The sequence below is a fragment of the Scomber japonicus genome, chromosome 19 (genome assembly GCF_027409825.1).
Source record: "Scomber japonicus isolate fScoJap1 chromosome 19, fScoJap1.pri, whole genome shotgun sequence".
NCBI lineage: Eukaryota > Metazoa > Chordata > Actinopteri > Scombriformes > Scombridae > Scomber > Scomber japonicus.
In genome coordinates this window covers 18,157,566-18,171,389 of record NC_070596.1, presented here as the reverse complement: position 1 = coordinate 18,171,389, position 13,824 = coordinate 18,157,566, and the positions used below count along the sequence as shown (strand labels likewise).

The 13,824-nt window shown below is 40.9% G+C and overlaps 1 protein-coding gene across 1 annotated transcript; it reads right to left on the bottom strand.

Annotated features, from left to right (window-relative positions):
• Positions 1-414: 414 nt before the first annotated feature.
• On the bottom strand, positions 415-10,531 carry rgs3a (regulator of G protein signaling 3a). The gene is made up of 5 exons (XM_053339742.1): positions 10,433-10,531; positions 5,306-5,407; positions 4,185-4,246; positions 2,892-3,058; positions 415-2,747 (listed from the first exon to the last, which is right to left on the bottom strand). The coding sequence occupies exons 1-5, from the start codon at positions 10,453-10,455 to the stop codon at positions 2,547-2,549; spliced, it is 555 nt and encodes a 184-aa protein (XP_053195717.1). The 5' UTR covers positions 10,456-10,531; the 3' UTR covers positions 415-2,546.
• Between the last annotated feature and the right edge of the window lie 3,293 nt (positions 10,532-13,824).

The window sequence follows — 13,824 nt, the reverse complement described above, 5'->3', positions numbered from 1 at the left end:
TGTTATTATCTTCATTTACAGCTGGAAATAAGTTTGCTTGTGTTTTTTTCTTAACTGTTTTGTAAGTTTGGCAGCCCTCAAAGTTCACGTGATGTATAAATTAAATACAAAAAACTTAAGCCTTGTGTGCATCTTGTTTAATCTATTGCAGTTCTGGCATTAAAACTTCACTTGAATCAGGTAGTGCTTCCAGCAAGAGATTAGTTAGGCTTTTTTTCTTGCTAAGAGTAAATCTCGGCAAGCAAACATATTTCCCAAACTGAAACCCTTTCCAAGTGACTTCAGTTGTACTTTAAATCAGTGTCTATGCACTTATGCTCTGTTTGAATGCATGTTGGCATGTGTGTGTTCAAAATTTGTGGGCATGAATGTTATCAAATACACTTTATAAGAAAAATACAGAGACAACACATCTTACTTCATCAGTTGGTTGGTTTATTTATCATTAGCAATGACACCAAATGTACTCTACTGTTTTCACTTGCTATAATAGGAGATGCATTTTGAGTTGTAAACAGTGAAAATGATAAAATGCATTTCATAAAACTCCTTACAAGCAGTGTATGACCAGGGAAAAGAGCAGATTGTACCTGCTCTTGCTCGCCTATTGTTTTTTTTTTTTAACAATACATGTCATCTTATAGTTTTGAGTCTCTCATATTTACATAGATACAGCTGGGTCCCACATTCAACACCAGCACACACCTATTGGTTTTTTATTTTTTGTTTGTTTTTAATGTGTTATCACATAGTTTTCTTAAAGAATTATATTTACAACCATAACGCCCCCAGCTGCCTGCTGCTGGGGTTTAACACACAGTTAGAATCACTTGCTTAAAATTCATTAAACTACTTATGGTTCATGAAAGTTTACGTTGTAAGTCAACCTTATAGCTCTAAGTTTTTTTGTTTTCTCTCTTAACAAATAAAGTTAATACAGAGCTCAAGCCGTTCATCTTCCCCATAAAAATTCTAAATTATTCAAATAAATGAACAAACCAAAATAATAATAAAATAACATAAAAAATAAAAAAATATTGCACTTAAATCCAGGACAGCATTGGACCTGTTTGGTGGTTAAGAGGAAAGTGAGAGCTTTTAGCTGAGTGCCTTGGAGGAGGTGAGGGTGTGTGTAGAAGCATCCAGCAAGTTAATCTAAATAAATAGGCAAACCTTTATACAACATGAAGCCTTTTTTTCCCCCCCTCTGACTATGAGACGAGCAACCTCTCGCATATTGCTCAGGAGAAATAGGGAGTGCAGGTTGAAACCCTAAAGCATATAAAAACAGTGAAAATGTAGAAAAATGGAAACAGTTGAGGAGATAAAACCAAGCTTGGAACCTGTCATTGCAATGTCCTGAGAATGCTTCCTCGATTAGTCCAGAATGAGCTACAATGTTAAAGGAAATGTCGTTTGGCTGCACAGAACGTTTTCTCTTTTCCTTCTTGACTTTTCGTTCCTTGTTGTAAACAGTCTTTGGAGACAGGAAGCAAGTCCTCGTTTTTTTTCCATCTCTGGCTTCGAATGTGACTTTGAATGTCTTTTTAATGTGAGAGTGACACATAATCTGTGATTCATCACAGCTCCAGTCCATCCGTTATTTATACATCTGTGTTCTTCGCCCATCTCTGTCTCCATCTTTGTCCTTGTCGAACACTCACAGTATCTCTCCGCAGTCTTGGCATGAACTGGATAAGTTGAAAGCCGTGTATAGAAGCTTTGAGCGGATGCAGGGTTTAACAGAGGTGCGTGTTCTCATTCTGCAGAAGTAACACATGTGAAACAGAGCCACGACGCTAGTTTTCATTCAGACATCATCTTGTTTTGTTTTTTTTCTCTCCCTCCCTCCATCATAGAGTTTGGAGCCTGATGAAAAAACACGACGAAAAAGGACTTTGTGTCGTACCAACAGCTTTGAAGTAGTCTTGCATTGCCAGACTGAAGTGGCTTCACAGAGGACGTGGTTTGGAGGAAAGGAGGGGGACTAAAAGTGGGGAGTTCTATTAGAAAGTAAAAGAAACAAGTGACAAAACAGTACCGGACTGTCTTCGTGTCTGCGGGGGTTTTCTGAGCAACCCCTCCTTTTCTCCAGTACAACTGGACAAAAACTTAAAAAAAACACAAACAAATGTGTTTGTCATTTGTCTGACAAAAGACTGACACTAAAAAAAAGAAAGAAGAAAAAACAGTGATCAGACAAGCGTCCAGCTCCTGCTCCAGCCCTCTCCCATGGGGCTTCTGTATATTTAGTAACATCCATCCATCCATCCATTCATCCATCCACCTTGTAGCGGTGTAAACTACATTCCTTATAGCCTATAGCTTTACCGCTTTCTCTCACACCATGACAACAACAACAACAAAAAACCATAGTGGACAGGATGACAGACAGACACACGCACACACACACACACACACACAAAAAAAAAGAAAAAGGCAAACATAGAACCTCACATCCCACCCACCCACTATTTTTTTCAAGTCTGCCCCTTTTTTCTATTGTCAACATCTCTTTCTCTGTGATTCCTCCTTTTTCTGGTCTCTTATGACGAAGATGAAGTCGAAGTGGAGCTGGACTTTTTTTGGTTGACTAAGTCCAAGTAGAGTTCTGAGCGAAGGAAGCGGGGGTATGAGTCCTTCTCCATCAGCCCATATATCCGCCTCTGCGCTAGCTCGAAGCAGGAGCGCGTCACATTCTGCAGGTTGTCCTTAGTGTGATCTCTGGTGTATGAATCCAGGTTTACCTAGAGAGGAGAGGGAATTAAAGAGGTGAGGGAAGTGCAAGATTATAATTTAAGGGATGTAAAATGCATGTTTTTGATTTTTGCCAGGCTGTTTGACGCCATTTCTTTGTGGTATCCATACAAGCTGTATTAACTGTCACTCACCTCTTTACAAGACTGGATAGCGATGTATTCTGCAAAGATTTTCTTGGCTTTTGAGGCCATCTTGGACTGGGACTTAATCTTCTTGTATTCCTCACATGCTAGCCAGAATTCCAGATTCTCTTCGCTGAACTCTGTGCGCAGGAAAGCTCTGAACGCTGCCAGACCATCTGAGGGGAGAGCAGAGAGGAGGAGGAGGAGGAGGTGAGAGGAGAATAACAAGAGAAGAGTTGACTAGAGTGTCATGGCAACCTCACAGCCAAAGCGCTCCTTGGAGTTTCAGTGCCTAAAATAGCTCTGTGACGGCTTTTTGAGTCATGTGGTTGGAATAAAGTGAGACATTAAAAACCCACCAACACCGCACGCATATTGAACTCCTCAACATTTTTAAAGTGACATCATACAATCCTTCCTTACTATTCAGTGTGGCATCTATGCATCCTCTTTTGTGCATGTAATGAATGAACAATGAGATGACTGTTTTAGTATAAAGGGAATAGAGACAATCTAATTCTGGGACGTTTGGCTTTTTAAGTTTCGGCTGAGTTAATGATTTGAGGAAGAAGGCATCCAGAAGAAAGAATAGCAGGAAGCTGTGTCCGCCCACAGCTCCCGTCTGCACCTTTCCGTTCCCATGAATCACCCACGCTGATAAGGAGAGCCAATGCACACGCTCATCCCTTACCTCATTCTAGTGAGCAGGAGTGAGGTAAGACGTGGAAGAGAGAAGGAATTGGAAGAAAGAGAATACAGGCCAACAAAGACGAATGAGGAACAGATGTAGCTCTGGCTTTTTGTCAGCTTCCTGTCTTTTAAAAGAATTGGGACTGTGGAAACGTGGGAGATGAATTGTGGAAAAATTAAAATAGCAACAGACTCGCAACCTGCAAGTTGCCTGTTTTAGAGTCTCTCCCCACCTCTCTTTAAAGCGCATGGGGGATTAAGGGGAAACTTGCTGCAAGCTGGCAGTTGACTGCGGCAGTGTGTGTGTGTGTGTGTGTGTGTGTGTGTGTGTGTGTGTGTGTGTGTGTGTGTGTGTGTGTGTGTGTGTGTGTGTGTGTGTGTGTGTGTGTGTGTGTATACAATCCATAACACATGCATATTTTTGGTCCTTGCAACCCCCCTACAAGCATGCACTGTATATCTATAATGCTAGTGCATTACAATCAATCTCTCTATAATCACACTGTACAAAATCATATGGAAAAAAACAAAAGACTCACATGAATATAAAGAAGCAAGAGGAGATAAAGGCATACAAAAAATTGTCCCTGAAGGTATTAAAGTTACACTTACATTTGTGTCCCAGAAGCTTGTCAAGTGAGTCCCCCCATTTTAGTGCTTCCTCCGGGGTGGGCCTGCAGATAAAAGCAGAGCGGTTCTTTAACAAGCCCATCTCAGCAAGGTTTCTCATAGTGTGACCCATCCGCAGAACTTTGTCTACTCTGGACGGATGAGTGGAAATATGGAAGTAGGTAATTCCTCTGCTTCTTCCTTCCACTCTAGTCTGTGTCTACTGATCTTTCCTTCTCATTCAGATCTGCCTTGTGAGTGACTGCTACACTGAGAACCATGAGTCTTTCTGCTTGAGTCTGGTTGGGGGGAGGCTTTTATATTCCCACTCAATGCAACTTGGAAGGCGGGAGGGGCGGGGCTTCGGCAAGCCAATGAGGATGTGTTGTCAGGTTTAGAGACCTCCTCCCCCACCAGTGTCTGTCTGCCCCCTGCTGCCTTTCTCATCCTTTCTGTACTGTGCTGTAAAGCATCTGTTTGCCTTTCCTTCAATTTTATCCACATCAGAGGTCATATTTGACGTAATTTGCTTTATAAGTCTTTGTAAAACTGAACATATTTTCTGTACAACTTAAATTTCAGTGTACATTCTGCCAACTTAAAATTAATGACATGTTATTGATGTAGAACATAATATTTAATACATTAGTTGCGCTGCTCTATGTAATATGTATAAGCTGTGTACAAGTAGATATGCTTGTCCTTCAGATCCTTGCAAAACTATTGTCATGACATACTATGAGAAAATTATATCCCTAACATTTATAAAACTGATATTTTTACTGTGTTTTATTTTTATACAATACGAATACAAAGATATACAATATATATAAAGAAAAGCTTGTCTTACACACTTAAACTACACACATATTTGTATTTCATCCAATATTTAACTTGAATCTATTTGATTTGGTGATATTGTAGAAATAATTAAATAAACAGCATTCAAACAATTCATCATCCCTTCACACATTCGCTCATTCATTCTATAAATGCTAACTCCCATTTCTACTACTGCCCACATGTCTCTCTTCCTAGACCAGGTCGTCAGCAGTTGTGGCAAGACCCGGAAAAAAGTCTCACACACACCCACATGGACACGCTGCCAGGAAGTGGCCACTTACTTGACTGACTTCATAGATTTGTCTAACTTGCTGGCTGGGTTGCTTCCTGGGGATTCATTCCTCCTCCGCAGGAAAGCCAGTCGATTCTTCATGTCTTTGGCCCTGAGTGAAAGAAAGATTAGAAGGGGGGGAAGGAAGGAGAGAGTTGGCAAGAGAGGGGAAAGGAGTGAAGAGTGAAAGAAAAAGACATAGGAAGAAGCAGTGTTGAGTGTCCAAAAGTCCAAAGTCCACAATTAAAACAATCCAAGGCATGGGAAATCACCAATTAAGCTCTTCAGCACAATAAATCCAATCCATATGAGTTAAAAACCAACAAATGCCAGAAAAGATGAAGAAAATAAAAGACGTGTCATGTACATTTTAGTCTTCAGCCAGGTAAGTTGGAATGGTGGGACAGAATTTTCCAAAAAAGGTGGATGTCAAGCTCCTTTTCCTCTCTTCTTGTCAGCGCCTCCTGTCAATCTATTATCTCTAACAGTGTTTCAGTAAGATGTGTCCCTGGCAGGTTCCTCGGCAGGGACTGAGCGAATGTGGCAGAGAAGGAGGAGAGAGACTCAATCCTCACTCCTCTGTTTCATCACGCCATTCTCCATGTGCCTAGAGGGGTTGCTGAGAGGGAGCTGACCCAGGGCCGAGGCAACAGGGCACAGTGACCCCTGAGCTCCTCTGCTGCTTCCCTCCATCAGGAGCATCCAAAATCCTCCTGACCACCCACCTCACCTGTGTCACCTTTCTCCAACCATCTCGCCTCTCTGCACATGCGCCAGCCTACCCTTGACGCCAGACGAGGTAATACACCAACCCTGAGTCCCCATGGGCTCCAAAAGAATTCTGCACATTCCCATAATCCCATGGTACGTGTCCTGGCTTTTCCCGACCTGGAGCACGTGCTGCCTCATTGGGATGTGACCTCACTCAACATCCATTTCCTGCGTCCCTGCTTTTGATTTCCACTGTGGATTGGCTGACCCACTACGAACAATGCAGCGCGGTGGCGTGCGCGCTCACTGGCCTAATCACTGCAAGCTGTCCCACTGTCAACCCTCGGCCCCCAGGAGAGCATGCAGCCCCCAAATTAAGAAACAGGGCTTCCAGTTATAGACACATATCACTCAAATACGCACACCCAGAGGGGATTAAGGTGCTCACAACTGCAGATTAGCTCAAATACTGTCCATGAATAAACATGGATGAGGATGAAAGCGACCACACAAACATTTCAAAGATCCTCATCTGCACCTGTGCCAACTCATGCCCACCACTTCACTGGTGCTTTCATGCCAGTCGCAGGTGTTGGGGAAACTCCCAGTCTCTACTGGTGGGTGTGTGTGTGTGTGTGTGTGTGTGTGCAGTGGTCACAGAGCTGAACAGAGAACACAGTCAGCTGTCAGATGTGAGTTTTTCCAACTGCTGCAGGACAGGAAAGGTAGAAACATGCCCATACACACAACATGACTGCATGCGCTGTTGCAAGCGGTGACTGAAAAGTTCCTTGAAATCAGAATGAGTGTGATTTAGTAGGTGTATTGATTTGGGTGTGTTTGTTTTTTTCCCAGCGTTGAATCTAGTGTGGATTTCTTTAGTCGACTCAGAGAGCCACAAGAGATCTTTTTTTGAAAAACTCAGGAGAGTGGGACTGCCACGTGAGTGATTTAGAAAATGAATATGCTACTAATAAACGAATAAGCAAGTATTTGTTTATCTACAAAAAAAAATATGTGGAAGCTTTATTCTTTTCTCAGGCAAGTTAAGAGAAAAAATAGAAAAATAATGTGAGGGGAGGAGGACAACAGAGAGATCAAAAAACTATCCTAGAAACCAGAACATTTCACAATGAAATCCATCGATGTTTCTTCCCTCAATCCAATGGAATACCTAAACATCCACTCAACGCCAGTGGAAGAGAGATGACTCATCCGCTGATTGAAATAACAAAAGTGCCCTGTGTAAAACAGGCTTAAACCAGATGCTGAACTGCTGAACAGAATTCAGGCCTCTCTTTCATGGAAACAACAGGGTGCTCTAACTCAGTATCCCCATGAAAAGCTCTTGCTTGCCTGCCTGAAGGACATTATTACCCAAATAAAAACTCTCTTGCTGTTAAATAAACTCATAACATCAGAGTGGGATTTACTGGATTGCTCTATTTTTAGTGCTGTATTCAAGGCAATTAGGGCTTGGGCTGTGCATGTGTTGGCTAAAAGAAAGCGTCTATGTTGCCAGTGCATGTGAGAAAGATGAAGAACTTGTATTTTATAAGGAATGGAAAATATTGTGTTGGCCTGACAAAAGACACTATTATTTATTTCTGGTTTTATACAAGCTGAGCCTGCACTGGGATGATGTGACAATGATGTCATGGCTTTGAGGGAAATGTATGTTTCTACCCTGCCACCATGTGGGTGACAATGGATATTACAAATGCAAACTGTTAAATCTTGCAACCCTCTCGCAGTTCAGAGTGCTTGCAAGGCATTTTTCCTAATAGTTTGCATCAACACTGGAAACAGCTTGAGCTTACATCATCCCACAGTTTATCTTCCCACTTATTTTCAGAAACTAAAACACAGCACTGATGCTATTGTTGAAAACAAGTTACATATTTTGTGACTTTCTCTTTTAATTCACTCCACATTGAATCTAACACTTTTTTCTGTGAGTCTACATATGTTGCATTGAGTCGTGTCATGTAATGAAGCAAGGAGTGAGGTTTTTCAAGGTTTTTCAATAATTCAGAACGCTGCAGCTCGAGTTTTGACCAGAACAAAGAGGTCAGAGGACATTACTCCAGTTCTAAAGTCTTTACACTGGCTCCCAGTCAGCTATAGAATAGATTTTAAAGTTCTGCTACTGGTCTACAAATCACTGAATGGTTTAGGTCCAGAATGCAATAATGACATGTCAGTAGGGCTCTGAGATCTACTGACTCAGGTCAGATAGTTGAGCACAGAGTTCAAACCAAACATGGTGAAGCAGCTTTTAGCTGTTATGCTACACACAACTGGAACAAACTACCAGCAGAACTGAAATCAGCTCCAAATGTGAACATCTTTAAATCCAGGTTAAAAACATTTCTCTTTTCATGTGCTTATGATTGAGCTCTTTTAAAGCACGTTCAATTGTAATCTTTCATTTGCACTGTATGTTCTTGTAATCATTTTAATGCAAATCATTATTTTATGCTGAACTCTCATATTTATGCTCTATTTTAGTCTAGCTGTTTTTTTTCTCTCTTTCTATTTTTCTGTACTTTGTTTTATTTTTTATTATAATTGGGTCCATTTTTCAATTGTATGCTTCCAATTCTTATTGTTTAATCATCTGATATTTTGTTTTTATGTAAAGCACATTGAGTTGCCCCTGTGTATGAAATGTGCTATATAAATAACACTGTCTTGCCTTGCCTTCTCTCTGCATGGCAACTCGGCTGCTGCAGACGTTAGTGAAACTGCCTCTGTGGTTATTAACTCAATGGGAGTTAACAGCAATTCCAGCTTGAAGGTAGGCCACATAATCCTCCTCCCTCAATTTAAGCAAAGGCACACTTTTCATGTCTGTGTCCTCTAGACGGACAGATTAGCACACCAGAAATATGCAAATTTAACTACCTAATTAAATCTAATCGCCTAAAGGAAAAACACTATAAGACTTCTTGGGTGAAACCTAAACCCTTAACTAAGACTTAAGACAGAAGGAACAACATGGCCTGCTATTATTGACAAGAAAAGATACGGAAACCACAGATACATGTGTTTCTGTATCAATTTAGCTAATTATCAGAGATAGTATTCTAGTACTTGAGTCTATTTTTACAGTAACACTACTTGATAATGGTGCTGTACTTAAAATCGCATTTACCCAGTGCTCTTTGCACCTCTACTCTTTATGTGCTAATGGCACTTGCCGCAGTCTCTTACTTTGAGTACCTCTTCGTTTAAAGTTTCTACTTTTTCCTCTTCACTGTGTCTCTCCAGCTGAGTCTGATAATAGCTCTTCAACCTGCCACTTATACCATTAGTTATGTATCACACTCCATCTGTATTACAGAGAGACCCCTATACTTAATCTGCTAAAAGACTGACACTTGCTCTGTCGAAGATTATCAAATTAGGATCATCTTTGATCTAACGTTCATGCTCTACTGCCCCACTAGCAAAATATTTACTGCATGTCCATGTTTGCAGCACAGGGCATACTTTGTACACACACAGGAGTGTCTGCTTGTGTCTGTCCAAGAGAAACATCTTTATGTGCTCGAGTGAAGGAGTGTGAGGTCTTTAGCTCTGCAATTATCTGCAGGTTTCTGTAGTCTTTATTCCCTCTTTGCTTGGCTCACATTAGACGTACTAATAGCACCCCGCTGGCTATTCCTGGTGTTCTAAAAAGTAGGCCGCACTCCCAGGGAAAGGCTCTGGGAGCACATGGGGGAGAGCTGCAGACAGACAGACATACTGCAGATCACAATGTACCATACAAGCACAAGCCAAATGCACTGCTCCAATTCTGTCTTGCTACATATGAGGCTTTGTTTCCCACAATAAAACAGTTTTGTAAAACCTAACCTGTGAGATCAGGGGGTTAAGCTTAAGAGAACAGAGGAGGAATTGAAATGCAGTCAGTGAGAGCAGCAGCCTCAAGGTGAGCAACGTTCAAGCATGTTTTCATTCCCTCTGCCACTCTCTATTTACAGAAGGCTGTGTGCCACGACGCAGCACACAAATAACACTGTCTGTTTGTGCATCTGTGTCAGTGTGAGTATAACGGGTCATAGGTTGTGTCAGTATGGCTGTTACACTTAACTTCCACAATAACAGTTATACAATTTAGGCTCTGTCCAACAACATATGGGAACAAACTGTGAGAGTTTGTTCTATACTTTCTTCAAAGCCAAAAACAGTCCAGAGATGGGATGTATCCAAAATTATAATAGACTAAGAAGGTGAAAGGCATGCCTCTGCTGCAAATCTATAAAGCACCTCGTGAGGAAGAGAAAGTCACACTGCAATATTCCTAGAAGAACATTGAAAAAGGGAATTGTCCTAAATTTCGTCCATAAATATAACACCATCATCTGCAGTCTCCCTCAATCAAGACCAAAAAAAGAGCTCTATTTCTGAGCAAACTCACATTCCCAGCCACAAAGACCACATGAGCAATCCTATTCCTGAAATCCAGGCTGCGTATAATAAGAAAAAGGGGCAGCCTCAAGTGAGAAGTTAAAGCTGCTTCTTCCAAAATAGTTTGAGCTTCATCCTCACGGGGGATTTTTCTCCCTCACTGCGACTGTCAAATGAGATCCACGTAGAGGTCAGATAGCTTCCTACCAGCTTGAAGTGACGATTCCTGTGGGACGCCAAGCAGCCCCCACCAACACCTTCCTTGCCCTCCCTTTTAATGTTTCTAATTCTTGATAGCAAAAACCAAGGTGTAGATGAACTACACACACACACACACACACACCTACACACACCACACGTGAACGCACACACACACACACCTACACACACCACACGTGAACGTACACACACACACCTACACACACCTATACACACCACACGTGCACACACACACACACACAGCCTTGCTCTTACCTTTCCAGGTACTTCTCTGAGAAATCGACCATAGTGTGACACATGCGTGCCAGCCTGTACGCGGGTTCACTTGGCGTGTGTGGAAATTTGACTGCATGTAAGCGTGTATCAAGAGTGCTCAGGGCTTGGGGGGGGGGATTTGTTTGACAATCACATTCCTCTAACTCCTGAGAGGCTCTGGTGAAGCTTTATATAGTCCCAGGGTCTGGGGAAGGCGGACCCTGGGCTCACCCAATCACAACACGGTGTTTAGAGAGGACAGATTCCTTCCTCTAGAGCCTGGACAGATTTTTAGCTTAATCGGTTGAGATAACATTTGTCTTTTTAGTAAAAGAAGTGACTTGACTACTGTTATGATCTGGTCTTCTTTCTCAGCCGTGTGAAATCTGCTACTGGGATGATACACATCACTTAGCACACATCTAGTATCTATTTTACTTGCTCTGGATCCTTTTTAGCATTTAACTTTATTTGTTATAAGACTTGTAGCTGTATATTTTTATTTTATATGTTATGTGTATCCTCAGTCAGTTAATCTAAAGTGCATGATAGGCCATTGATGAACCTAAAAAAAAGGGGTTTGAGTCACGTTTTAAAAATTATATTACTTTCACCGCAAGCGCTAAATTGAAGGTAACTGTAACTGCAAAGCTTTTTTCTCTTGAAAATTATCACTCATCCAAGAGGCCTCATCAGTTTAAATGACTCACGCTGTGGTATGTGCACTCCTCAGTATGCAACGTTTATTTAGCTCTTCTACACTTCTATATATGACCTGGATGACCATGGCTCCTCATAGACATAATCACAACTCACACACTTTTACAGCACATACAAAAAGAGCATTACTGTTCGCCTTGGCAGCAAAGCAACAAGGTGATATCAATCATTTGTCTGGGAGCTGCTCCGAGTGATGGGGCAAAATAATAGTCTCTCTCTCTTGCTCATATTTCAATTAAATCTCAATCGATATCTCACTTATGACACAAGTATGTCATCAGTACACTATGTGGAGTACAACCACACATAATTCAAACACAGAAACACAAATCTGTCGTGTTTCTGTGTTTCACAGGCACTCTGCCATTTGTTCCATTATTCTCTGCCATCCCAATATGTCTGTATTTCCTTCCTTTATGAATCATAAAGACATCAGTGTTAATCACTTACATATTGATATCCCAATCTGGTATTGGTACGATGATTGGTGATTTTTCCATAAACAATTTCCATGTGTGAATACAGCAGGTCATTCACAGTCAGCGAGTAGGTATGTTGATGATATTTCTTTCATACAACTGGTGCAAAACCAGAAGAATAGAAACATCCAAGGGTGGAGAAAGAGGGTAATTTACCAGAAGGCACCAACAAAAATGTGTAACTGGAGCGGCAACAAGATTCGGGAAACTCCTTTCAGTAAGGGCCAGTGACAAAATTATTAGACAAATTCAACTAATGGATAGATTCACGGTTGTTTAAAATCAAATTATGAAGTGGCCACATGACAATGCATACTTTTTGAGTCAGGTCCTGCGCCCTACACACTCCTGACATCTTCTAAAGGTTAGCTGAGAAAACAAATTTAGATTACTAAGCCCACCTTTTTGCACATATTACTCCAGTGCACTAATTGATGTTTATGGCTTTATTGCTACTTGTTGGAAACCACCAGATGGGAGAAAAAAGGAGTGTATCTGTGCATCCATTGCTTGGGGAAACAGAACACCTGGACTGAATAAAAACAAAGGTGATTGTGGTGAGAGAAAGACAGAGATAATGTGGACAATCCCCAGAAAACAGCTGTGCTGCATCCTGAAAACAAGACACATGGAGGACAATGTGCGAAAGGAAGAGACAGAAAAGAGAGGGAGAAGTATAAAGAAACAGAAAATATAAAAAGGTAAAACAGAAGAGAAGGAGAGGATGAGAGAGAAGTGCTTAGGAAGTTGAGGACTACACTGGTGTCTTTGATGTTGTAAATGATGCATGAGTGAAGGGGAAACAATGAATTCACTGTGCTGTGGCCAAGTGCTTTGTAGAGGTGGAGAGAGGAAGGTTCAAAGAAGACAGATGTAATGTGCTTTTACATGTAGGTACAATATTTACTTCAAAATAAAAAAAATCTATTTCTCCTTTATTGGTCCAACGACTTTATACAGTAGCCATACCTGTATCTTTTTATAATTTAAATGGGATATATCATGTTTTTTGTGATTTTCTAGTTTCTATTAATTTTATTCTGTTATAATTTTGTGTGTCAATATTAAACAGTTTAAGTTCCAAAACACAAGTTGAACATAAGTTAAAATGCCTCCTTCAAGAGAGCTCAGTCTTTAGCCTGGTCTGAACACTGTTTGCAGTGTTACCTCTACTTCCCCAGTGAACTGACATTAGATTGTTAGCACATGCCTACAAGACTACTTTCATATTTGGGATTGGATTTCAGCTTGAACATGTACAGATGTGTTTAAGAAGTTGACATTTTGAGTAGAGAAGAAGAACAACAAGTGAAATTCTATTATTAATACTACTACTTTGTTTACATAGCATCCAAAAGCAAACCAATCAGATCAGAGTGGGCTCATCAGGAGAAGGGCTTTTATGAGACAGGAGCAAAAATGATCTGTTTCAGACAGAGGCTGGACTCTGGGGCTGTATTAAGGACCAGTATAAGGTAAGTAAGGAGTTTAAAATAAGTTAAAATTATAAATCATACAAAGATATTCCACAGTAGAGCCTCAGAATAAAATATAGACCTGAAAATGTGCATATGTCTCCATCATCTATTCTCTATATTGTGTTTTCTGATCTGTTTCATTCAATCTTCCTGTCACGGATGATGATTAAAGGACTAGTGTGTAAGATTTAGCGGTATATAGTGGTGAAATTGCAGATTGCAACCAACTTAATACCTCTCCATTCACCCTC

Excerpts from the sequence above, each read along its gene's own strand:
- rgs3a (XM_053339742.1), bottom strand. The coding sequence starts at position 10,455 with ATGTGGTCTTTGTGGCTGGGAAT. Across the intron at positions 4,247-5,305 it reads AAATCTATGAAGTCAGTCAA|GCCCACCCCGGAGGAAGCAC; the intron begins GTAAGTGGCCAC and ends TTTTATCTGCAG. Across the intron at positions 2,748-2,891 it reads CTATCCAGTCTTGTAAAGAG|GTAAACCTGGATTCATACAC; the intron begins GTGAGTGACAGT and ends TCTCCTCTCTAG.